The 26901-nt window shown below is 41.2% G+C and overlaps 1 protein-coding gene across 1 annotated transcript in view; it reads left to right on the forward strand.

The window, feature by feature from the left end:
- Positions 1-2858: 2858 nt before the first annotated feature.
- CEP85L (centrosomal protein 85 like) overlaps positions 2859-26901 on the forward strand; it is a 139708-nt gene continuing 115665 nt past the window's right edge. Inside the window, exon 1 of the mRNA XM_010402484.4 lies at positions 2859-2917. Within this exon, the coding sequence (XP_010400786.1) occupies positions 2905-2917 (13 nt within the window). The 5' untranslated portion in view covers positions 2859-2904. The remainder of the gene's footprint in view (positions 2918-26901) is intronic.

Consider the following 26901-nt stretch of genomic DNA (forward strand, 5'->3'; position numbering starts at 1 on the left):
TTAGAGAAAGGCAATAACTTAATGACTAGACCACTTGTCTAGATTGGGGGAGGAAAAGAAGACTTAGGTTCTTCCATCTACTCTTGTGAATCTTTAAATATCCAAAAAGTAAATGGGTTCCCCAAACCCAGGTGAATGCTTACACATCAAGAGCGGGAAGAGACACAGCATAAATGTGTAAATATTCAGTGCAAAGATCAACACTTCCAACACAAGGAATTAAGAGAACCCCATCCCATGCTGAGGCCAAAGTTGGTACCTCTTCTGCAGCTGTGTTGGCAGCTCTTCCCTGTGAACTGAACTGCTTGTAACAGTTCAGGTGCCTTTTTCCTTTAGCTGTTGTGGGTTTCATGCAAGGATTAGGTCTCAGAAGTTAAATAGAAAGCCAGTAATTTAAAAGCCAGGATTATTTTTGGAAGCTCGTCCCTAGTATGTTGCAGCTGGATCCTCTTTCCTCTCTCACACTGCAGGTCAGTTACATTCCTGCAGTACAGCTAAAATACTGGTAATCCTTGGCCAGAGTGATGGGGGGAGAGAGAGGACAGGACAGCTGGATGAACTTGCACAGAGGAGTCAGCAATGTTAAACTGAAGAAAGAGAAACCATAGCTGTACCTGAAAAAGCTGGGGGACAAGGAGAGAAGGGAGAGAGCAATCACAAGAGTTGCATTATACAGTGCATTCTGAAGGAAAGAATATGGGGAGAAAGAGAAATGATCAAAATGTAAAAAGGCCTTTAATTGTTTTTTAAAATTTGTATATTTACTTACTCAAAGTCTTCTTAGTAAGAGGAGGTCATGCAGTCAAACTTTTTAGAAGGGCCTGTTGCAATAGGACAAGGAGTAATGGTTTTAAACTGAAAGAGGATAGATTTAGATTACATATAAGGAACAATTTTTTAATGGTGAAACACTGGCACGGGTTACTTTGAGAGGTGGTGGATGCGCCAGGGGGAAATATTCAAGGTCAGGTTGGACAGAGCTCTGAGCAACCTGGTCTAGTGGAAGATGTCCCTGCTCACTTCAGGAGGTTTGGACTACATGACTTTTGAAGGTGCATTCCAACCAAAACCATTGTGAGATTCTAGGAATAAGAGAGAAGGGAGGAAGCTGGAAAGTGACGAGTTGCTTGAAAAGGAAAGAGAGGGTTAAGGCAGTAAGAAGAACCTAGACTGGAAATGAAAGATGAAACTCAAGGACAAAAGGACCTTTAGTTCTGGATCAATTACAGAGGTGTCTGACTTGTCAGGGGACAGCCTTTTCACTTCAGTCAGCAAGTAATATCCAACACTCTTGTCAAATCATCTGCTACAGTTAGCTGCTGATAAGGTGATAGTAGAGGTGGGGGAAAATTCTATTTTTTGTCTGCATTTGCAGGTTCTTCAAAAAGTGGCAAAATTACCTAGGATGTCAAATAACCCACACAGCAGGTGCGCTTGGTGCAGGCAGGGGTTCTACGGAAGTTCAAACCATGTTTCTTCCAGGCACTGCTGCTCAGACTATCTGTAGATGGAGCAAGGAAAGACTGCCTATGTTTAATGGGAAAAATGCAAAGAAACCAGACGGATTTCACCAAAGCTAGGTAAAACTTCTCCTTCCATGCCCTTTGACTTGTGTTGTGCAAGACAGCATTGCGAACTTGCTGGCACAGATGTTTCCTTTTACATGTGTGTCTCCAGTGATTTTCAGTCTGACATGAAGCTGTGTAAGCAGGACCTGCTGGAGCCCATGTCACAGAGCTGACTCAGCTTGCAAACAAACACTTTTCCCTATTCACCAACCCTGCAGAATTAGATGGAGTTCCTGGAGGAATTCTGCAAGTTTCTTGACTCGTGCCCAGAAACACAGGTTCTGCAGGCTAGATCTGCCCTTCAGCAGTGCTGTACAACTGGTCTTTTCTGTAATTCTGCCATCTTTTCCAACCACAACATCTCTGCGAGATTTTTAACCTGTTCTTGCAGTTATAACTTAGTTATAAACATTTCAGTTTGTTGCTCTGCTGCTCATCTCTACCTTATCTAACCATTCAGTGGGTACTAAACTGATCAACAAAAATGCAGCGCTGAAAGTATAAACCCTGGTGAGGCAGTCCAGATATTAAAGACATGCCACATGCCTGCAGCATCTGATGCTATCAGAGCTTTTCCATGAGTTCCCAGTCTTACATGCATGTTTCTGTGAGCTGGATATTAGTGGCAGCTTTCTGCATCTGTCAGATGTTAATTCAGAAACAAAAAAGAGATTGTAGTTCCTGTCTAAAAGGCTGTGGGACACTGGCACGGATTCAGTGAGCAGTCTGCCCTACCATGAAACCCTGTTGTAAGAAGGTAGGAGCAGGGTCCTGATTCACTTATGGACAAAGTTCTGCCTCAGCAGAGAATGCAAGGGCATGTAGAGATGTCTTTGGACCTATTCAACCTGTAAGTGTGCACATCTCTACCACACCACAGCAAAAGGCAGGGCAAGAGAGGTCCAAGTTCATTCCTGTGTGCTGAAGAGGAACTAAAGGTCAGTATTGCCTTTAATAAAGGCAGTGAACACCTGTCCAGATAAACTCAGTGTTAAATGGTAGCAGGCCTAGAATGCTTTTCATCTATACGTCTCGGAGCACTTCAAGAGGTAAGCACTGCAATTCTGAGCACAGAGCTTTGAGTAATAAAGCCTTTTCACAGACATATTTCTTGTAGATCTTTGCTGAAGTCACTTCTCTCCACATGGCGTCAGTTTAAGATTTACATGCAAAGTACAAGAAGAAGGGGAGGCGGCTGCCTGTTGTTGTTACCAATCCTGTGCTGACTGCCTCTGCACTTTCAGCGTGTGGTTTGAGCTGCAGTCGTGCAGCTCTCCTGTAATCACCACAATTTCCTGTTGCACTCATTTGAAAAGACAATGTTCCTGAGGAAGTTATGAAGACGGCAAGTAAGTTGCTGCCCTAATTTCTGCGTGTTTGATTAAGAGTGCTTTCTTATTTATGCTGGTTAGAGCTTATTTACAGTGCTTCTCAAACATTTGGAGGGATGAGAAGGTTTGTGCTTCCAGAGAACATATGGGCAAAACTGTGTATTTTGCAGCCCCCTCAGCATGTTGCCCAGAAACAGCTGCAGAAGATTCAAGGCAGCTCTTTTTTTACTGGTGCTGAAACTGTGAGGGAGGTAACTTAAACACTGAGTTGCCAGACACTGCTGCAGTTGGGATGTCAGATAAGAAAATGTAACTATTAGTAAATCTGCTGTATGACTGCAAATGTTTCTTAAAGGTAACTGAAAAAGCAATTTCACATGTTCAAGCCAGCGCTATTTTTTTAAAGGGCTGAATTATTTATGCCTTCAGATGGACTCTCCCGGCAGTTGTGAAGTGTGTGCCAGAGAGCTCCCTCGCAGTTCACAAAACAGGGTTCTCAACAGGAAGGATGTCTGTACCTTTTTGCTGACAGCCACGGCTTCCTGCCTTTGTTTGGGGAGATGCAGTGGAGAGAAGCAGCAAGTTTTCTGTCTGTCTCATGAGCAGATAACCTGCACAGCTTGCAGCAGGGATCAGGGGACTGGTTTGACTTTGCCTGCCCTCTCTGTCTGATAACAGTTGCCTTGCTGGTTACAGCTCCCATGTGTACAGAGGGCTGGATACAGCTCTCAAGTAAGGGGATTATCCAGAGAGAATATTAGGTGCTATCCTTTTTTTCTGGGCACACAGGAAGTGTTGTGGGAAAAGCTGAGTTGCTAGGCAGTTGTTTTGCTGGTAATGTGGGAACTAAGCCAACGCAGAGCAAGCCACAGAGGGGCTGTTCTTTTCAGGCCGCAGAAGAGCAGAGCCTCAGCCTGTTCTTTGCACTCTGAGTTTTCCTCTGTGTCTGAATGTCTGGAAGCCCTTGGTGCCATGTACCACCACTTCTAAAACTGATAAATCAATTGTGGCACTCTTCTTTCCACTCACCCAAAAAGTTTTAATTTCTTTAACATGTCTCTGATCAGTTGGTAAGTTTCAGTTTACTCAAGCAAATTTTCTGTTGTTACTTCTAGAAAAAGTGAGATTTAGAAAAGGAAAGAAAGCCATTAACTTGAAAAGTAGCAAATGCAAAAAAAAAAAAAAAAGAGAGTAAAAATTATTATGATTTAGTGTGTGAAATGAATAACAGAGAAAATAAATTCTTTAGCTGTATGCTCATCAGTGATACTTCAGGGGTTTTTTGCAGCATCACTTTAAGGATTCATTCTGCTTAAGGTCAAGTAAAGTAATAGACTCCCCTATACACTTAGACTAATTTAAATCATGAAGTGACATGTGAAGGCCCAAGACAATCCCCGTAGTTTATGTGAAGAATTGCAAAATCCAGACACTTATAATGGTAGCCTTAGTAATAGGGACGAATTTCCATTTCTGAGACCAAGTAGAGAGAAATGTACAGCCCTTGGGCAACACACTGTATTTCAGAGAACTGTGAGAGTTAGGTACTTCAGCTGCAAAATTAGGAATACAATGCCAGACAGTGGGAAGCCAGAAAGCTGGTCTCCAGGAGAGACACAGACACTGTATGGACACTCTGATGTAAAGAAGAAAGAGGGCATTTTTCAATGCCACTATTCATCTTGTCTCCCCTGTCTCTTGTGAGTCTCCAAAAGGCTTTGTGTCACAGAAACTACCACTAGATTTGGTGCTCATGGGCATCACCACTGACAGTGCCAGCAGGGTCTCACAATCAGACAAGTGAGGAGAACAGGATCTTGCACTCTGAGTCACTTTCCTGCTGCCTGGTGGCAAATTTTATTTTAAAGGATTATTGTAGCTTAGCATTGGTGGTGCCAACCCAAATCTGCCAGTGCCAAGCCTGGCATTGATGTGAATGGTTTGCCATGAATGCTCAGGAGGAGAATGGGTTTCATGCAAAAGGGAGCTCTCATTCCTGCTGCCTTTAATGCACAAGCTCTTTGGCGGCCTGAGAAACCAGAAGCTGGGTGTCATCTTTCACCATTACTAAATGCAACTTCCTTCATTTGCTTTGATGGGCTTCAGTCAATATTTCCTAAGCAGTGGCTAAGAATATTATGGCATCTCTTCAGCTCATGTTTGTTAGTTTCAATTTTTGCTGGCATAGTAGCTGAATATAAAACCTCATTTTCTTCACACAATAATTCAATTTCTTTCTTACTGCACTTCATGAATAAATCAATGTATGGAATTAAATTACAGAAGCCCTACTAAATAATAAATAATGCATTTGGTTTGCCACATGATTCTGTGCTTGTCTCTTTGACCAGTGCTCCTCTAATTCACAAAATGGGTTTTGTATCATAGTGCATGTAAGTTAAGATTAGATCCTTTGCTATACCTTTCATAAAACGCATGCCGACTCTGAACTAGATGCTTTTGCTAAGAGTTTATACAGAGCAGTATTATACAGAGCAAAAATCTTTATTTATTTTACAAAGTCTCTCTGAAGTTTTAGTTATGTTATGTTTTTGGGGTTTTTTTTTTGGTACGAGCTAGTGAAGTTTGGAGTCAGCAAGCCCCCTGACTCTGTCACATAGATTCTGTTTTGTAAGAACTTGCAAAGGTACTAGAGGAGCTAAGAGTTTAACTGTTCTGTGTCTGTTGTGTGCCTCATCTATATGAAATCCATTCATATTATCTGTATGCTTCAGGAGACCAAACAGCTCTGCTGCAAGGGGTCTAGGGAGAAGTATGAGAGAAATGTTTGTGTCCCAAGTGCTGTTTGGACTATCCAGGTCCTGAGAGCTTGCAGGGGTAACTGCAGCCAAAACCAAAACCCAATAAGGGAATGATTGTTTCTCTTCAAAATCTTCCACTACATCATCTACATGTGCATTATTATGCTCAAGCTAAATAGAAAATTGACCTGAAAAAATCCATCTGGTATTGACAGTATCATGAGTGATTCTTCCCTAAAACTCACTTGCCTCTTGTTTATCTCAGTGACAAATGTTCCACCAAATCTCCTGTTTCTTCACAGCAGCATAAGCAGTGAAGGGAAATCAAGGCATTAGTAGATTTTGCCAGAGATACCTATGGCAAAACTGGACTGTGAGAAAATGGTGAGCCACAAGCTTTTGGCACAAAGCCAGAACAAAATGCAGCGGAACATCTACAGGTCCTTAAAAAGTTCTGTCTTGAATATGCCATGAAAGGGGTTAAGGTACCCTTGATAGTAGAAAATCTCCTGACCTGTGAAAAAGCAGAGGCAGGGAACACTGTGAAGGGGCGTGCACACTATGAGTGGGAAAACCCCCAAAACTTTGCAGAAAGTGCAAGCAAACAGATAAAGTGGAAATAAAGCGTTTTCTGAGGAACTTTGAAATTGCAGAATTATCTTCAGATTTTTCAAGGTGAGAGAGATATTCAAAGTAGTAAGGACTAAGAAGGAAGCACTACATGGCAGACTCTGAGCTGAACATCTTATGATCTCAGGAAAAGACACTCTAAAGACAAGGTAATATTCAAAATATAGACGTCTACAAGAAGAATTATGATGATGAGGATTGCATTGTAGCAGAGAAAGTTAAGAATGCCATCCATAAATCAGTGAAAACAAAAGGTCCAAAGAGTGGATGGCTCTGAGCGAAATGATCCAGAGGAAGAGGAGCTGGTCTGTTTGGGAAGTTACATGTGCTGTATAATACACAGAAAGAAAATAAATATTCTTAAATAAAGAATGAGAGAAGTAAATTCTGCTGTTAGTGCCTAAGAAAGGTGAGCTGCTAAGCTGCACAAGCCATGAGAGATGGCTGATCAGTGAAATCAGGGCCTTTTCCAACAGCTGTGAGCTGTTAGGTCTGCCTTAGTAAAGCACTATGTGGTTCACAAAGCACTGCTATGGAATCGGTGGAGGCAGGTGAGGTTGGTTCCCAAAAACTTCTCAGGTGTGGTAAGATCAGGGGTCTTGACAAACACCACCGGCTAAACAATTGGTCCAAAGTGGTAACTGGCAGTAGATAGGATGTCTGTTATCACCTAGCACTTTCCCAGCCTTTCTGGAGAAACTCATTAATGGAATTATAATTGCAGAAAGAGTCACAGCAAGAAGATTTGTTTTGCGAACACAGAGAATAGAGGTTTGAAGAGTAAAGGTAATAGCTTCTGCAGACTGGTGAGTTGAAGTGCTGATCAGTGAGTAGAAAGCTTGGCAAAAACAGTGGCAGTGGAGAAATGAGAATTACATGGATAGTAACAAGGCAGTGCTGTGGCTGATGTGGATCATCTTTTGTGCAAAGGCAGCTTGATCACAGAGGACAGAAACTGTTTAAGGAAACCATGAGGGACTGTGCAGTGGAGGTGCTCTTGGCTTATGCAAGGTGTCTACAGAGGGAGAGATTAACAGCTTTCAACCTGTGATTGACAAGTCTCTGGTAATGCATGGACTGATGGGCACTGGAACAGGGAAGGGGTCACAGCATCAAGCCTGCCAGAGTTCAAGAAGCGTTTGGACAATGCTCTCAGGCACATGGTGTGATCCTTGGGGTGTCTTGTGCAGGGCCAGGAGTTGGATTTGGTGATCCCAATGGGTCACTTCCAACTCAGCTTATTCTGCAGTTCTATGAGTCTAAGTCTATTGCAAAACCTGTAAAAAAGCAAGTTTCACTGTCAGTAACAGTGTTTGTGAATAGTCTTGAGCAAACAGAGCAGAGGATTAACAAAAAAGGATAGAAAGAGTGGCATGTGTTCCAATTTAGTTCCATCTATGAATGACTGGAGCAGATCTGTTAAATCTTGCAACTCTCCCTGGACCCTGTAACAGAAGAGCTCTAATAATATAGATCTAGTGTTTGCCTTTAATCAAAAATGTTGTTACCAAAGTTTTTAAAGAGACGGTATTTTCCAATGTACATCATCAGTTCCTAACTTGGAGCTGGACTAAACAATGCCTTTATCACCCTCCAAGCCATTTCAGGCATTGGTTTTGCCTCCATCTCCTTCTCAACAGCCTGCCAGGAGGCAGAGGATCTTATCCAAGAACCATCACATCTACTGCTGACTCTGATGGAAATACAATAGCATTATCATTAAAATAGTGCTGAGTTGTGTGACAGGATAGCATTTGTTAAAATATTCCTCTGCCTTATTTAATTAACTTGTATCTCTTAGTGTCATCATAGTTTTAATTTTTCCATCTGCTGCCCTTAGATTTATGGGCAACAGCATGGTGTCCCTGCTGAAAGAATTCCTTGGAATAGTTTGTGCAGTGATGTTTTGTGAGGGACAAGGACACAGGGCATTGAAATCTTGTTAGTCCTCACATAAGCTGAAGTGTCTTCTGAGAGGTTCTTAAAAGCAATAAAATGTCCATAAAGCAGATTGGTAGGAGGAGCACACAATGGATGAAATGCACAGGGGAGAAGAGGTTGTGCAATAAAGACCTCAGTAAAGTGCTAAGAATTAAGTGGAAGTAGCTACCTTCCTTTTAAGCTTCTCACTTTCATAACTCCCTCTTCAAGCAGAGGTGTAGTTTTGCTCCCTTTGTCCATCACCATCTACATTCAGAGCTGCTTGGTGGTTGTCTGTGCCGTAACTTCCCTTTCAAATGCTGATGACGCATTTCTGCTCTCATTTCCTCCTCTGCACACACACGTAGGTCACACAAGCACCCCACAGTTGTATTCTAGGGAATCCTCTGAGATAAAAATAACAGGAGCTACCCAGGGGAAGGGATGAAGTAAATGAGTCCAAGGATTGGAGCCTAAAGTTCCAAACAACAATAAGAATTTTAAAAGTGATGCTCTAGGGAAGTAAAGACACTTTAGAAAATGAGAAACTGAGCCTTCATTTCTGACTGTGGTTTTCAAAGCAATAGTGGTTTCCTTCCCCCACTCTTCCCATCACATTAGCATGTATTTCCCCCAAAATAGCAAATTATGATGACTAGAGTACAGAGGCAGAGCCAAAAGATTTACTAATATATATTCTATGCATACCAGTGGTGGTGATGTCATAGAGAAAAAATGTCTGGGATTTTTTTTCCCAGTTTTTATAGCAATAACCAACAGAGGTCAGGGCATTTCTTAAAGATTTAGTGACTGTTTGGAGTTAATATCCTTCACCTTACTTATGGACCACCATTTGCTCCCATCCAGCCATTAATCTGCTGGAAACACTCTGCACAACAGTCAAAATTTCCTATGGAATAGCAGCACAAATCAGTGGAAATGGTGTTTGGAGAGCTACCCTGTACCTAAAATGCACGTCACGTGCAAGAATAAGGGTGGGAAACAAAACTCTCCCGGACACAGGACTGGCCTGATTTTTGTGGGACACAACCCTGTCCTTCTGCTGGACATTCAGGGAAACAGGTTGACCTTTTCTGACCCCCTCTTACACGGTAGCCTTGTCACTCAGATCCAAGTTCCAGCAGGAAACACTGCTTGACACAGCAGCACCTCAAGATATCATGGGGTAGATAAGAGGTCTTTGCTGTCACTGTTGACATTTTCTGCACGTTTTGCCCCACACAAGTATCAGATGTTGCAATAACTTAGCTAAATGTGTCCTCATGGATGAGTGATGTTTCTTCCTGCTTGTAGTTTGTTCAGTCAAAATTCTGAACCAAATCCCTCTCTTATCCCTGAAAAGTCACAGGCAGAGAGTAAATGCAGTGTAAGGAAGATGGTCTCAGGCAAAGCACAGATGGAGTCTGACAGAGGAGAGCCATGGAAACTACATAAATATAGGCAGAATTGTTTATAAATCTTTCCCTTTCTTGGGTGTGGGTGTGAGCAATTGCATTATTTGGAGACCTTTCTCTTTCATAACACTTTTTTATACCCAGCCCTGCAGTAGGTTCCTAGGGAAATGTGGCAGTGGGTAATGTGATTTAGCTACTGGCAGCAACCAAAACAGCCCTCCTAATGTTGCCAGCTGACTTTGTAGCCAGTCCCATTCCATCATTCAAGTGGTTGCAATTGGAGCTTTCAGCACATAATTCAAAGTTGGTGTGATGTGGAGGGTGTTAGTTTCAAATAACAGAATTCAGTTTTATCGTAATTTACAGAAGAGAGCATTATAAAAGGTTAAGCACAATAACTCTCGTAAAAGAGCTCTGTTTTCAGGCCAAGAGTTGTCTTTACTCCTGCAGAGGTTTTGATCCTATAAAAGTGCATCTTTCCATCTTATGTAAACTGCCTGTCACCTTTCAAAATGATGCTGTCCACACTTGTTAATTCAGTTTTCGAAAGCTCCCAGGGGTAGAGCTGGAGGGGAGCAGACAGGGCCATCAGTTCAGAGGTCCCATTGCAAGAAAAGCTTCTCTGAGCAAACACCCAAGCAAGGCAGATGGTGAGAAGGTAAAGGCATGAACCTAGAAGAGGACATCCAAGTAGAGTGAGGAGGAAGCAGCAAAGAGAATGTGATTAACCACATAGGGGCAGGGAATGAGGAAAAACCAGCCATGCTCATGAGGGAAGCTGAGCAGAAAAAAATATGAGCAAAGAGTTAGTCTCAGAAAACCTCCCACAAAATATGTGCCCAAATGATAGAACTTCTGGTATTGCCTGAAAATTTTGAGCAATTGTTTCTTAGAGTTTTGAATAAATATTTCTAAAACAAAATGGTATGACTTTGCTATTATTGTCTTATTATTTAAAAGGCTTTTGTTCTTCTGGACAGAATCCATATAAGATTAGCAATGTGTATTTAAATCCTTTGTTTTGGAAATTATCTTACACATGTGAAAGAAACACATCTCTGGTGAGCAGTATTGCTGGAGATGGTGAGGAAGAGTAACCCTGTGTTGGTATTCCTGCTGGCACTACTCCAGAGGTCCCAGCCAAGAGACTGAGATTATACAGACACAGGGTGTCAGAAAGAGCCTGCTTTGGAGAGGGGCTTTTATTCTCCTTTCATTCCCTGCTTTTAAGCCTGGGAAGCAGAGCAGATGCCATAAAGGCCACACTTCCTGCATCAGGACTCATGGCCTGGCACTGGCATCTGGAGAAGCACATATCCCGGGCCGGAGGCCAAGTGATGTGTAACACCTCCACAGGGTTCTGTGACTTGGTGTGGGGCACCCTACTCATCCTCCTCCCACAGGGCCAGGAACCAGTGAGATCCCATGGCTGTGGCTTGGGGAGATGGGGAAAAATTGCATATTGTGAGTTAGAATATGGCAGAAAATAGTATTATGAAAACTTCAAGCAGCATGCTCTAACATGGCAATGTGTTCTGGGACTGTCCTGGCTGGACACTCTATCTGTGTGTCTAGCCAGCACAAGTGTCCACTCAGACTCTCCTTGGGTTTAACTGAACATTTCCTGGAATTTCACATTAGTTGCATCAGGAGGAAAAGCTTTTGACAAGCATTAAATCAAAGATAATTAAACCCTCTAAACTGGAAATTGTTTTATTTGTTTAACTGTGATGACCACAGGGCAGTTCAGTGGAAAGTCAGGAGGCAGGCAGGAAACAGTCTGCTCTGCTGGCCCAGGCTGGGGCCATCACTGGGCAGCAGTAAGCCCTGAAGAAGCAGGGAAATGAGTGACCAAACCAGGGAACAGGGCTGGACACCTGAGCCATGGGGCAGGACAGCGAGCCTTGGTGCAGGGGAGAGCAGAGGGAGAAGCTGGGTGGGAGAACTGAGTGCTGGTCCTCGTGTGGATTACTAGAGTACAAGTCCCTCCTCTCCTGTTGGTACCTTAACCTATCAGTGCCTCTGGTTTTATTTCTGCTGTAGCACAAAAGGAAACATGGGTTTCACCAACTCATATGGTTTCTAATTTAGGTTGCAAATTAATGCATGGAACAAATAAGTGGATATTTAGGCAGGATGTGAATATATAGTTCATTAGCTACTTTGAAGTATATTCTTTATGGGTGTCCTTAGTACACTATATATATATATATCAGTGACTTACGCTGCTTTCCCAGGGACCATTCAAAACCCTTGTGCAGATGAGTTGGTGGGCTGCAAATTCACACTCTGGCTACTGCACACTGAGTTACTCACTGCAGACAGACCCCAACTAAAAGCATCCACACTCCTTTGCATAGATTAAGTTAATTTGCTTGAGCTTGTAGTTCCTCTATGATCAGGCATCAACTGCAGTGGGTAGCTCTAAGTGATTTCAAAATAGAAGCAGAAAAATAGCAATAACTAATTGAAATGGAATCAATTTCCATTGATGGTCTTGGCAAGGTTAGGTTTATGGTGGTGCTTGATCTCAAAGGTATTTTTCAACCTAAAGGATTCTGTGGTTCTGCATTAGTTGTGTCATTGTAGGCATCCTGTCAGATGAGCTTGGTCAGCTCTTGAGTGGACACACACAAAGGCCAAGTTCCAAGTCTTTCTTAACTCACATTCAGGACACCTGTCACATGTGAGACACAGTTCTTTCACCAATGTTTGAGCAGTATTTTGTGCTTTGGCTGGAGCAATCTGCCATTTATGTTTCCTAAACCTTTCTTGCTTCTTGTGTGTCAGGGAGCTTTTGGCTCACATTGCCAGGACTTGAGGAAGTAACTGTGAAGCCGAGATAGGAGGCATCTTTCTGTGGGTACAAAAATGCTGCTAGCAAGGATTTTCTTGCTATTTTCTGTGAGATACTTTTCTCTCTCACAGAAGAGGTAACAGAGTTATCTAAACAACCAAACACCTGCAGCCTTGAAAAGTCTTGTTTATGGTACAGCAGAAAATATTTTGACAATGGATGTTTTAGGATTTTAGCCAATCACCCCCAAGGGCTGGCTGATCCTTTGTCCAATTAGACTATGAAGAAAAAAGTCTATAAAAGAGTTTGTAAAATAATTAAATAAATCAATCATGCTGCACAATTCCTGCCTGCTGGATCTTCTCTCCTCCTCCTCCTCCCTGCGGCTGCGGGACACGGTGATGTACCCTAGGGCCTAGGCCTGTGGTAGTATCTTTCTTCAGCCTATTCCCTGTTTAGCCCAAGCTCCTGGATTTTGAGAGCTTGCAGAGATAGAGAGCCAAGAAGATTCTGTGGAGACAACCAGTCCCTCTTTCCTTAAACTTACGGAGAGCCATTGCTTGGAGGCAGTGTTCAGGGAGAGCAGTTTTAGTGGGATAAACAAGCACTCAAAGCAGTTCCCTGTACTGAACACAGAAGGAAAATAATGGTTAACTTCTTTGAATTAATCATGGTTATAAAGGCAGAGATAATTGACTCTGTGTTTAATTAGGAGATCATATCTGCGAAAAGGGAGGTTTCATGTGTTTATAGTTTCCTGCAGTGCATAAATGCCGAGACCAAATCGAATAGCTTGGTAAAAGTAAATGCTGAGGTGAAGGGGTAAAAACACACAGTATGTAATGCACATGAGCTTGTGGTAGCAGGAATTTATTTTGCCATGGAAAAAGACTGAAAGCGCTTGTGATTGATGCTGTGTAGGGCTGGGAGTGGGACTCAATGATCTTTGAGGGTCCGTTCCAACACAGATTATTCTGTGATTCTGATGAGTCGAACTTGATCAGCAGCATGAATAGAAGTGTAACATAGTGAGTAATTCCTTTTCCATGTAGCCAAAAGGACTTCCCAAGTCCAAAATATGTTCCATGCAGATTGAAAAATTGCTAGCAATAACTGACCAGAAAGAAAAAAAGAGAGTCAGAGTGTTCAGTATGTACTTACATTTATGAATTAATGATCTTTCTGGTCTCCACTCTCTATATTCGTGTTGCAAACCTTGTTCTGTGCAACCTCTGCTTGAATGCACCACCCCAGCATGATTACAGTGATACTGCAAAACTCCACATCAGAACTGCTCCCAGTTGTGGATGAGTTGTACAGGTGTGGTGTCAAAAATAAGCCAGATTTCATGAGCTTCCCATCCTGTTAGGAATGTTTGGTGGGTCTAACATCACCTAGTGAAGCAATTAGATGGATTCAGTGCTCCATGACAGAGGCTATGGAGAGTGCTTTCCAGAGGGAAAACATTTGGGGTAGTGCAAAGGAATAAAATTCCTGAGGGAGTGTTGGTGGTATTGTCTCAGGTAGATCTCAAGGGCTTGATCTTGGTCTAGGGTTTGGGGTTTGCCTTACTCCATTCCTACTTTTTTACTACTAAGAGAGAGATACTGCCCTGGACTGTGGTGTTATTTCACAGTCCCCTGGTCAGCATACTGAGATCCTGGAGAGACTGTAGACTAGTTTCCTGACAAGTGCTAGAAGCTGTATTCTTTGGGACATTTGAGAGGATGCTGAAGAAAATAATGTTAAATAAAAAAAGCCATGATATTTTGCAGGGAATTAACTATGTCACCAAGTAAGTTGTTTCTAGATGTACCTTTTGTGTTTCTTTGAGCCACAGAAGAAAATCAGAAGTGAAAATAATATTGTAGAGCTTTCAAAAAAAGGAAGTGTTTTTTTTTAGTTCCAGCAGTACAAAAAAAGATTGAAGAAGGAGAAACTGTAATTGTTGCCATCATTGATTTTTAACTGAAGTCATACTGTACCTAGCAAGGCACTTAGGTAACACTGTCTAAATTGTCTTTGTACTCAGAAAAGGTCATAAGTAAATGACTTTGAAGCTTAATCAGTGGAAGTATGGACAATTTCTGAATTTCATTATAAATCCAGTTTAAATCCAGTGAGGTCAGCAGTTACTTGGGATTTACAGTAGAGTAAGTGTGTGCAGAATATGGCTCTGTGATTTTAAATGCTTCGTTTCCACTGTGCAGGTATTATACACTTGTCAGCAACTTGCAGAGAATAATTTTAAAGAAGAGACTCAGAATGCAAACTCATAAAATACTAGCTATAGGACAAAAATTGAAAACTTTAACATTGTTTGATATACAAAATGTCTTCTAGTGTTTCTACAACAGTGTCTAAAGCTAGTGAATGTTTCATGTAGGGATTACAGTGAATAGTTTTGTATGTAGGACATTTTAGAATAGGATGTAAGAGTACATACTTGTTTTCTTTATAGTTGTGGTTATCTTCTTGATCCATTATATACTTTTGTGATCTGTAGAGAAAGCCATAAATCCTTTGGAGGAACAGCAGCTCTCCACAGGAGCCTGGTTTTTTAAGTTCCTTTTGAGCTAGTCTAGATCCCTGGGTATGCTGGCTTTGGGGTTTTTGCCAATTGGATAACAGAAAGCACTTTCACCACCTCAGATGGCACAGAAGAACTGGCAGGGCCCTTTGATTCAGGATATAAACGTGCCATCGATGATGCCAGAGAAACAAAGGCAGCAGGAGGAGATGACTTTCAGCACAAGTGGTCTGTTCCTTTTCTGAAGCAGCTGAGAATGAAATTTGATTTGAGGTGTAAAACAAATCCTGCACTTCTTCATAACTGCTTATGAAGAACACAGTAAAAGGTGAGAACTGAACATAGAATAAAAACCATAAAATCATAGAAGAGAAATCACATTTGGCTTCACAAGACTTACATGCAGGTTTGCGTCAAAACTTTCACAGAAATCTCGGGATTTAGATCCTAAGCCTGATTTTTTTCAGTACTAAGAGGAATGTTGTAAAATATAGAAGAGGGTAAAGAAACCAGAAAGTTACTGGGGCAATAGGCATGTAGCTCATGTAAAATAACATCCCTTTCTCGGGATTCCTGCCTGGCTTTCTCTAGGTTGGGCCTATAGAGACTTACTGCTACTGAACAGACTGCAGCTCCTGCCTGTCTGCACTTCCTGCACTGGAGCTCCTTACTGATTCATGTATAAGAAATGCTCCAAACCTGGCCCTGGAAGTAAAAAATAAAATGACAGAAAGGTTTTGTTCAGTGTCCTTATTTTGAGAGATACTTTAGGCTGTGCAAAATTCAAAGGGGTGGGTTTTCCTGTTTATTTTCTAATGATGAACTTTACAGTGTGCAAATATGGGAGATGAAAATACATGAGGTAATTTTTCCTGCAGAAGCATCATGGAACAGGCAGATAAAACAGTACAGGAGTATTTAGGAATGTTATTTAAAGGTAAAGAGTTGAACAACGCAAGTGACTGTCAAATTCATTGCCAAACATAACAGCTTTTGCGCATGCTCCAGAAAAATAATCATAGAAGTATTTTTGTGAAATCTCTTCTGTTTGTATGTTTTGCTATCTCACTACAAATAAAAAGAATGCTCTTCCTCCTGGGAGAATTTAGTGTGACAATCACTTTTTGAGCCAGATTGCTTTGGAAGACAAGGTGCAGCTGTGCAGCCTAAGGAGGAAAGGACACTGGGCGTTTCCTGGCCCAGGAGCAGTATGACTCCCATCAAAAAGCCCACTGCCCCGAGGGTAAAGTTCGTCTGTCTTTTGGCTGCACAGCTTTCTACACCACAGCGGCTCTGCCAGGCAGCAGGAGCAGTGCTGGGGTGCTTCCTGGCAGGCCTCTCCATCCAGCAGATCATCACTTGATGCACTGGCATTGAGGTTTTCCACAGCAAGATGTCCATTCTGCTTTCAAGTTCAGCAAAGGAGCAAGTGAGGAGGCAGCCTGGCTCAGAGCTGGCTTTACACGTGATGTGGCTCTCTGCCTGCTGGCTCAGTCTGCTGCCAGGCCATCCACGTGGACTTCCAGGCAGCACAGGGGGCAACTCTTCCCCTGGAAGATGAGTCTGGGAGGCAGCTGTGGGGGAAGCTTTGGGGCCAGGGACTTTGCCAGGAGCCAGGCTTCCCAGGACCCAGTGCAGCTCAGGGAACAGGTTATCTGCTAGGACACCCGGGGATCCACCTATCTCAACTGAGAGCAAGGCCATATCCAAACTGATCCTGATTTATTTTCTTCAGCAAAAAACATAAAAAAGTGTTATTGCACTGATGCTAGGCATCAGTAAGGGCACTAATAATGCAAATCTAGGAATGGTGAGTTGAAAATTTATCCCTCACTTCTCTAAGATTAGTCTAGTCCTCCTACACACGTAACACTTTCTATCAGTTTCTTTATAACCTATCATTATGAATTACCCAGTGATTTGTTGATTTGGCATGTATGCAGTGATTCCTCTGGTAAAGCAAGCCAAGAGAATTCATTTTTGACAGGAAGTTTCTGAAGAACTAGAGATGGAGTGTCATTAGAGATGTATTCAGATGTATTTCCTTGTGAAATGGGCAGATACATTTTAAAAAGTCTTATTTGACTAGGCTTAATGCTGTATTGTCAGTGCTGACATAGCTTGTGGAAATCAGTTTAAATTTCATTTAGAGGTCTGAGAGATTTGTTGATAGTGGCTCTTCGTTTTAATTGCAAGAACGTCAATCTACATAAGTATATGAAATTACTGAAAACAAAATAAAGCATAAGAGCATCAGATGCTTGGGTCTCATCTGCATGTTCTGGTGGCAGGTCTGGGTATAGCGTGAAGAACATGACCAGAGCAGCTGGTTTCCATCAAATGGCATCATGATGGCATAAAGGAAGGTGCACTGGGCCCTGCTGGCTCTATCGTTTATGCTCTGCAGCTCAGCTGATGTAATTTTCTCTGATGGCTCTCTCTCCTCTCCACAGTGTCCTGGGGAGCTGCACGGCATTGCCCATTCATGCTGCACTTGATGGATAGCACAGCAAACACGAGTGCACCATCCAAAAAGGCAGCAGTGCTGGCTTCCCATTAATATTCCAGTGTATCCTTTTGGGGAGTTCTAGGGGTAAAAATCACCAAGTCTGGAATCTGTTATCTATTAGGGAGTTGTTATTTACAGGTGTGGCAATGTTGATGTAAGACCTTGTGATACCAGAGGCTTTGCAAAATGATGCCATCTGTCCACTGGAAATCAGGTTAAGATTAAACACACGTCTCTCTTTATAGACCAGTGACTATGTGTCAAGGGCAACATCTTTTGTTCACTGACCTGTAACATGATCTGTAAATGCATTTGTCTCATCTTATGTTCCTGTGTGTCCTTTGTGGGTTTTTTTAGTGTACTAGCACCCATGTAAATACACTTCATGAAGCAAGCACCTTGATTAGATTTAGGCTTGTGTAAATATTTTATTTATCCTAAATTATATCTTTCAAATAACCACATTTTCTTGCTTGTGCAATATAAAAACTTGCCAAGTGCTTCACACACTGCTGCTCTGGTGCCAAATTATTACAGTTTTAACTTCCCCACAGAAATATTTGTGTGCGGAATTGGTTTTGTGCATGTTTTAAAACTGCATCATGTGGTAAACACACTGTTCAGTGACTATTAGAATTTATTTAGCAAAACTGTGTGAAAAAAATGTAAATATTAAACAATTGTGTATCATTTAAGAGCCAAAGCTATACCTCATCCAGATTTACCAGAAAAAATTTGTCTAACAAAAAGCCCATATGTAATAATGACATAAAGGAACTAGAGAAACTTTTATTCATTCTTAACATAAATGAAAATAACAATTTCTGAAAGTCAAATCCTTGATTGCTTCTGCTTAAGTTTAGTCTTCTTTAAGAACTGCAAAAATATTTCATTAAATCCCTCCCTCTCTTTCCCTGAGTTCTTGAAACCCTGAAGGAAGCAGATTTTAGACATGTTGTTAGATCATTTTTCCACAGCCAAATAATTATCTTTTGTTATAATCTGTAAACAACTGAAATGTGGGTTCTTTTTTAATCTATGTAGCCAGGATGAAGTCAAATACAGCTGCTGTAAGTAACATTTATAATGGATGGTACTGCAAAAAGAACAACATTGAGTGTCACCTTGACTGTCTGGATATATTCCCTATTTTTTGGTATGAATAAATTGAGAAAATACAGGGCATAAATGCTCAACATGTTTTTTAGACAGTAGATTTCAGTCTAATTGCATTAATAATTATATGCAAAAGATCATTACACAACACATCAGTCAGAAGAGCATCATCCTCATGGCATTGCTGAGGGCGGGGAGATTACAACAACTGTCTTGTGCCTTGTCTAAGCTCTTTCTTTTTATTTGGCTCTGGCTTGAAAGATACAAATTCTAGATTAGAAATCCAGTGTATTGTAGGCTTTTGTGAGTAACCCAGGTTAGTTTTAAATTACATAGGTTCTGTGGCTTATTCTGTACATCCTCAGATTGTTACCTACAAAGCCACTGCAGGGAAAAAAGCTGTGGACCCCTGTGCATGCATCAGATCTAGGGGGAGTCCGTGGCAGGCAGAGCATGGAGCTGGCTCCAGTCCCCTTGTGGTGCCAGTCTGTGCACACAGTGGCCAGGCACACACTGTGTGCCTGGATGTGACCCAGGCTGTGAATTACTTTTTAAAAGGTTGCATGGTGGGAATTGTCTTCAGCTAGAAAAGGGTTTGCTGTCTCAGCTGAGGACACTGATCCAGATAGAAAAGCATACTCAGGTGACATCGGTAAGTGATATAAACCTGGTGAAATAGTAAGGGAATGCAAAGCCTTAGAGCCGTACCTGTACAAAGAGCTCGTGTTGTCTCCTGGGAATCCAGTCAGACACAGACCATGGACACCATTCTCAAGGGAGGTTATAAAAAAATGGGGAACTTCTGGTTCAGATGACACTATACTTTCCACCCAGTTGACTGTGTCTTCTTGCTGCAGGCTATAAAGCTGCATCTAAATCCAAATTAGTCAGAGCAATTGGATTTTTCCTTACAACCTGAAAACATGCATCCCAATTCACTTTCCTGTGTGGAAAACTGCACCCTTCCCAAATAAACCCTAGCTGGGTTGCTGGAACTCTGCTATCAGGAAGGTTTTTATTGGTGTGCCCTGAAAATCTGGAGCCTGTTGTGCTCAGTGCCCATATTCTCTTTTATAGCAGGATTTTTCTTTCTTCAGACAGAGTTGGGAACACTGACATTCACCCAGCGTGTTTCCTCTGTGCTGAATTCCTCTACGTTGAATGACTAACAAGAGACCAAGGAACACTCTGAAGATATCTTTTCATTGCTAATGCTCAGATTTTCCATTCACTGCCAAGACACAGCATCCATTTCCAGCAGTAAATGTCATGGACACAATAGCTCTGCTGTCGGTGTGAAAACCTAACTTAACTAAAGGGGGAGGCATAAAAGATCAGAGCATATCCTCTGTGTGCAAAACTATACAGTCCAAAGTATGCTGCAAACTCCCAATTTGAAATAGATTAATTAGACAGGGTTGTGTCCTAAGGCTTCATTATCTGCCTGCATCAAATGTAACCTTTTTTTTATTATTATTATTTGAATCATCTTTACATGCTGAGGCACTAAAGCTGATTATGGTCCTTACTTGGCCAAAAGAAGGCAGCATTTGTAGGAAGGTTTGCAGGCTACAGACCTGGCTGCACAGTCTTCACTTGGATGAACAGGTGTTGGGTGAATGTTAAGAGATACTTCTTAGCTTGCAGAAGACAGCATTCCAGAGGCCGTGTTTAAGCAAGCAGGAGATAGTATAGGACAAAGGAAAGCAGAGCCAACAAAGTCTCAGTGAATGACAATGTGGAAAACAAATGTTGGGGATCATGTCTGAGGTCAGTCACTGAACCAGGAGCAAGATCCAAATCAAAATCTGAATCTGCCTTGTAGATTGACCTCCAATGCATAGCCTGTAAATTCATTTCAGAGTGGTGTAATTCCTCAGTGCAGAAGTGTTCCATGTGTATGAGAATGTTTCCCCAGCTTTATATAGTAAGGGACAGATAAAATCTGATTTGAAAATAATGTAGCGTGCAGTGAATAAATTATATGCTCCGGCATTTGGTGGTGTTTGTGAGATATAATTCTATTCCTAGTGCAGTGTAGGCTTAAATAGCCAAATGGTGTTTATAGGAGATGGGCTGCTGCATTCCTTTTCAGTTTGCTAATATGCACAAGTCTGCTGAAGTAAACCAGCCCTGCACCAAATAAACACATGGGACTCTCTTCATCTGTGGGATGATGTGAATAAACCATCATATCTTCAATGGAGATTTATGCATCATATCTTAAATTGTGAACAAAAATCAATTTAAACTGACTATGCTAATTGAAACACTTTCAGTCTGTATGCCTTAGCTTACTGAGTTGAAACTTGACCTAAATCCGTAGCTGGAAAATGTTTGTGATGGACACTGTAAAATTCTGGCAAAATAGTTGAGAAGTACAGTTTGTTTTTGTAAAGACTTTAGGATCTTTGTTTTAAGTGTGTTTAAACCATAAATGCTATTAAGTGTTTGTTTTACTTCTGTTCAGCACTTTCAGGGTTGCATTAAGAAATGGGGACATCACTTTGATTTGATTATCATGGAAAATTTTATTTCATACAGTCCTCCAGGCAGAGCACAAAAACATGAGTTCTCTGTGCTGGTGAATATACTACAGAAGTGGGGCTAACATGCTGTGTAGTAAAGAGGTAGGGAAAATATCATCTTTTATGACTGAGCTGATGACACTAGGTCACTGGAAAAAAAATAAAGCTAAGGCAATGGAGCAAATGCTTGTGATTCTTCCTGTTTAACGTAATTTTGACTGCTACTAATTCTAAATCCAAAGCACTTTGGGAGACTGTGATAAAGATTTGCTCTCAATTTTACAGTGGTTCTCTTTCTCTACAGTGACCTGAACAACCCTCCCAAAACCAATGTCTGAACTTGTGTAGCTGCAGTTCTTGCAGTTTTAGGAGGCATCAGGCTTTATTGAGAATCTTGCTTTCAGTCTCCAAAAATTCAAATTCTGTCTGGATAAGGAAGGCGTTGAGCCAAAGCCCTTGATCCTTTCTTCTTGGATCTTGCTAGGGTAGTAGCTCAGTGTAAAGCTTCACCCAGTTCTGCTCAAACAGCTCCCCCCTACCCTTTTACTGAGAATCATTTTAGCTGAGATTGTTGGTGTGATCAGCTAATTAAGCCAGACAGAAGCAGGCAGAAAGCCAAGGCATGATTTTTCACTTGCAGCATCTTGGCCTTGAGAAGGAAATTGTTAACATGTGGTTGCTATCTTGCCACTTGGAAATACATAGTTGTGCTTGAACACTGTTTCACTATGGAGGGGGACAATGTAAATGGAATTGCAAGACCTCCTAACGGGAACAAGGACAGATCACAAAAAAGGTAACTGAAATAGCTGCTTGATTGTTTCTATTAATGCCCAGAAGGGAATATGTCCATTATTTTTTTCTTTGGCTTTCTATTTTATCTTTCATTTAACAATGATCCATATACAAGTAAGAGTAAGGACAATGCAAATTGAAGGAAGGAAATAAGTGTCTTTAAGCAATGTCCTTTTGCTTTCAGACTAGCTGGGATTGTTTTTCATCTCTTTCAGAAATCCCTATGTATAGACAGTGAGCAGGGTTGGCTGCTTGGTTTGAATTTCTCTTTGTTTACTGTGACAAAAAAGACCTCAGCTTGTAAGCAAGCTGCAAAGCACTGAGCAAGGATGTGTCCTGAAGGACAAGAACAGCTGGGCCCTCTGGAGGCTCTGCAGTCTGCTGGGTTGTGTGGTCTCCAGGCCAATTACTCTTACAGTTCTATGTATGTGAATTATCTGCATATCCAATTTTATAAATTATTCCGAAGAGGAATTAGTATAATGTTACTCTCCAAACTTCCCTCCTACCCTCTCCAAGATGAAGACATTTTCTCTCCAAATCCTCAGGTTTTCAGAGCTTTCTTCTCACCCTTTTTCTCTTTTTCTCCTTTCTTTCTACGGACTGCCCAGATTTCATGAAAGCAAGCAAGAAAAGACTTACCAATCCACTTATTTTTCTGCCTAAAACTTTTGCATCAAAGAAAGTTGGAACAGTTTCTGAACTAAAGAGTTTTTGAAGAGAACATGAAAACTCTAAAACCTGATACTGTCACATTCCTACTACTTCATGGTACATGTATATGTTTCTGTGTAGCACCCAGAACATTATACTTGACTGTAGCTATTTAGTGAGAACTGACAGAATGCTTCATGCTGTTTCAAGAGGCAAACAAAAATGCAGACCTCCTACCAGGAGCCTGTTTCTTATTTCTGAAAAACTAACTGTGCCTCAATTTTGGTCTGGAAGTTAATGTTATTTCACAATTGTCTTCTTAATTTCCATCATTCCTATTCTGCAGATGTGGAAAATCACCTTCTTAACTATATCTCCCATGACTCTCTTCATTACCATTTGCTAAGGTTGCAAAATCTGTTATGAGCTTGCTGCTAATTTCAACTCCCTTTTTTTTTTCCTTTTGGGAAAAAAAAAACCAAAACCAAACACAAATTACCCCCTGCGCCCCGCCCCCCCCCCCCAACAACCCCAAAAAACAACCCAAACAAAAAACCAGTCCATCTGTATAGCTGCTGAACAACTTACCAGCAGTATGAAAGAACTCCTTTCAGAGACCCAAGCCAATACTTCTGCTTAGGTCAGCCAAGAGGAATTGTCTTTTCTTAGGTACATCCTATACCAGTCTCTTCTTTCCAAGGGAAAACAGTTTTCACTAGGCAAGCTGATTCTCTGCCAGCCAGAAAAACCTGTGCTGTTTGAAAAACCAAAGCTGTCCTTAATAAAAATCTTCTGTCTAATATAACCATTCTTTCTCTACTAGCCATCTGGGTAGTATTAAAAGGTTCCAGACAATAGTATTTAATTGCATTAAGAAAACACTAATTTTCTAAAAAGTGCATTCATTTTTAATTTCATCTATTCTTTGAGACTTTTTCTAACAGCCATGCACAGCATAGAGGTAACTGAACTGCTTGGATTCTCCCTGTTTATTTTTAAGGAATTGAAACTGGTTAATAATAGTGACAGCACTGTTGCAACAAAATCAATTTTAATCAAAACCTCAGTTCATTGAGCTATGAATAAACAAATCTATGGGTGGCAAGCACATTTAGCACTGTCTAACAAGGAAACATTAAAACTGGAGAGCCCTGGACTCCCTCCCCAACTCCATAGTGAGCTGCTGTGTGCTCAGTTTTCCTCATCTTTGAAATGGCCACAACAGGACTCACTCCCACGAGTTTGGAAACGCTGTCTGAAAGTGCAAGGCAGAATAAGAGTGAGACATTTTGCGGAGAGGCTGTATACCATGAAGGCCTGAAGGAACAGATATTTTACACCGTCTCTTTGAAAGCCTCAACACACACCCACACACGGATTGTCATGAATAACTGATGATGCACTTGCCAGCTATTCTGCAGATACAAGCAAGCCAGTAAATGAGTTGCCTACTCATTTGCAGTAGTTGAGCAGGGCTAAAGCTGTTGGCAGTGCCTGCATCAAAGCTGAAATATGATGAAAGGATTTGTGTTGTGTGTCCTGAACAGGGCAGGACTGCATCATGCTCATTTGCCGTCCAGCAAATGCTACTTCCTGACACCATGACATGTCTCAGGGGCAGGTCTCCCTCTTTGCTGTGCCGAGCAGTAAGTCCAGCCAAGTCTGCCTCTCTTCTGTTTAATCTGTAACAGTGTGACCAACTGTCAAATCTCAGGAAATTCTATGGAGCTGGTTTTGTATTTAAAAATAGAGCTGATAAGGGTGTGGGTGGGGAAAGAGCACATTCAGAAATCTGGCTTTTTGTTCTTTGTGAGAACTCTCTCCCTGACAGATTTTGCAAAGAGCTTACCGTATGGGGGATGAGGGCTTGGGAAAACCTTACCCTGATCCTTCAAAACTGTCCTCTGCTGGGATGGTAAACTGTATGATTTAAGTTGTACAACTAACTGGACATTCTGTTCTATGGTCCTAATGTGCTTATTCATCCTTCATACAATCATTAGTCTTTACTGAGGTCCAGTCAGTCAAATTTATAGGACAAGAGGTGATGGCTTTAAACTGACAGAGGGTAGCTTTAGATTAGATATTAGGACGTGGTGGGTGCCCCATCCCTGGCAATGTTTGAGGCCAGGTTGGACAGGGCTTTCAGCAACCCAGTCTAGTGCAAAGTGTCCCTTGCCCATGGCAGGAGGGTTGGAACCAGGTGATCTTTAAGGTCCCTTCCAACCCAAACCATTCTGTGATTCTACCGTTCTATGAAATTACTTTTCAAGCCTTTGCAACTGGCTTTGCAAGCCCTGCATATGTATCAAGCAGAGCTTCCCCACAGACCAGTGCCACAAGGACCTCGAGCCCTTGTTCTCTCCAACACTGAACTAGTAACTCTTGTATCTGCCCCTTTTTTCCTGGTAAATCCAACCACAGAACTTCTAAGTCCATATTGTGCTGCATGGAATTCTGTATGGAATCACCACCAGGAAGGGAGGATCTGTAGTATGCAGCAGCCTGAGGCCTATGCTGTGGAAATGTTTGATGTGGCTGAGTTTCAGGGGCTGTAAAACCCTATCTTGCAGTCACTGTTTGGGACAGCAAAAAGAATTTCTGTGAGAAATCCTTGCAGCTGGAGATATGGTTGATCAGGTCTCTACAAAAACCATCCATCTTGGTGACAGTTCACTAATATTTTAAATAAATGAGCCTTTAGCAAAGAGTCTTTTACCATATGGTCCAGTTTGAGTATCTATATAGACTTAATGTAAAATTATATTTGAAAGTCATATGAAAAATTATGCTAAAAAAACAGTGGGGGAAAATAAGGGACTCCATTAGATAAGGAAACAATTCACAGCCTCTCAAACTAGATATCTGGATCTGCTTATACAACTTGGCTCACTTGCTAGCTCAATGGAAGTTACTGTATTTACTAACTTATCTGCTCTTTTTAAAGAAGGAGCTAATCTTCCAACATTTTCTTTTCCTCTTTGTTCATAAAAATTTGAACTCCCAATTCTGTTCTGTTTTGTTCATGATGGTGAGCTCCAAGAGGGTTTCGGTATATTTTTGTTCTTTGTAATTTTTACATTGGGAGCATGTGCCTGATGGAAACAAAATGTTGATGATTCATCCACATTTTAGAACTTCTCTGTGCTTCAGAACTGATGTGTATATTTTTCAAGGTGAAATTTTGTTCTGAATATTCAATGTGCCTCATAATGGCATTTTTTTCTGGTGATTTTTTTATGCTTTTGTAGAGGCAGTTTCAGCAATTAAAGCATGACACAGCAAATGCTAAATATAGATTTGAGTGGAATGGTTGGTAGTTTTTGTTTTACACAGCTTGGTTTTCTTATCTCTGTGCAAGGGAGACTGGTTTACTTAAATTGGAATGTATAAGCTCAAAGATATATAGCACTGAGTACATATGGTTATGTTGTAGAGCCTTTAGAGTTTGCAACGTACTTCTAGGGCTTTAGATATTTCAGTTTACTCTAGAGGTCTGTTAGAGTCAGCTTTCAGAGGTTATGCGTTCCTGCCTACCAGGAACATCTGAAAACAGTAACATAAAAATGCAGCAAATGTGTTTTGGGAAGATGTGATTCAATTTATCATTTTTTAAATTAGCACTTGAGTTCTACCTTAATACAATGCAAAATGCATGGTTTTCTTTTATTTTAATCCAAATTTTGAGAGTTTATCATTGCTGCAATTATCTTCAAACATGGAAGTGAAAGACAAGTAGTATTTGCATGTATTTCAAGATACTTCATTGTAGCTGTCTTCTTATGATTTCTTATTTTTCTTGTTCTATCTGTTAACTGCAGTGACTGTGCTAAGTAAAGATCTTGTTACAGTGACTCCTGGAGATGTGTTCCAGCAGGGCCAACACCACGAAAGGCTCAGTCAACATATTGTCAATGGTGTCATTGAGCAATGGCTTCCATGAATGAACTGGTTTCATGGAGCATTTGCTGGGGTAGTGTGCAGATGGGAGTCATGTGTATGACTGCCTCTTGCACTTTCTTATTGCATTTTTGTTGCTCTCTGTTTTGGCTTCCTGACTGCTTGTCATCTCCTGTTTCAGTATATTTTTTTTTGTAATTTTCATATCGGAAGCATGTGCATAATGGTGTTTTGGAAGGATGCAGCCAGATCCAGATTTTTAGTTAAGCTATTTATCTCTTCCTATTAATGCATTTTGTTTGGGTCTTTCAAGCTTCTTACTTTGTGAACAGATGGCAATTACTTTTCCTTCAGAAGCCCTGGAGACAATCCCATGTTCTGGGTTGACCTTCTGATGCTTGGCTCAGAAGATAGCAACACCAAGAACTAAATGGTCAAAATATAGA

Source organism: Corvus cornix, chromosome 3, assembly GCF_000738735.6.
Source record: "Corvus cornix cornix isolate S_Up_H32 chromosome 3, ASM73873v5, whole genome shotgun sequence".
Taxonomy (NCBI): domain Eukaryota; kingdom Metazoa; phylum Chordata; class Aves; order Passeriformes; family Corvidae; genus Corvus; species Corvus cornix.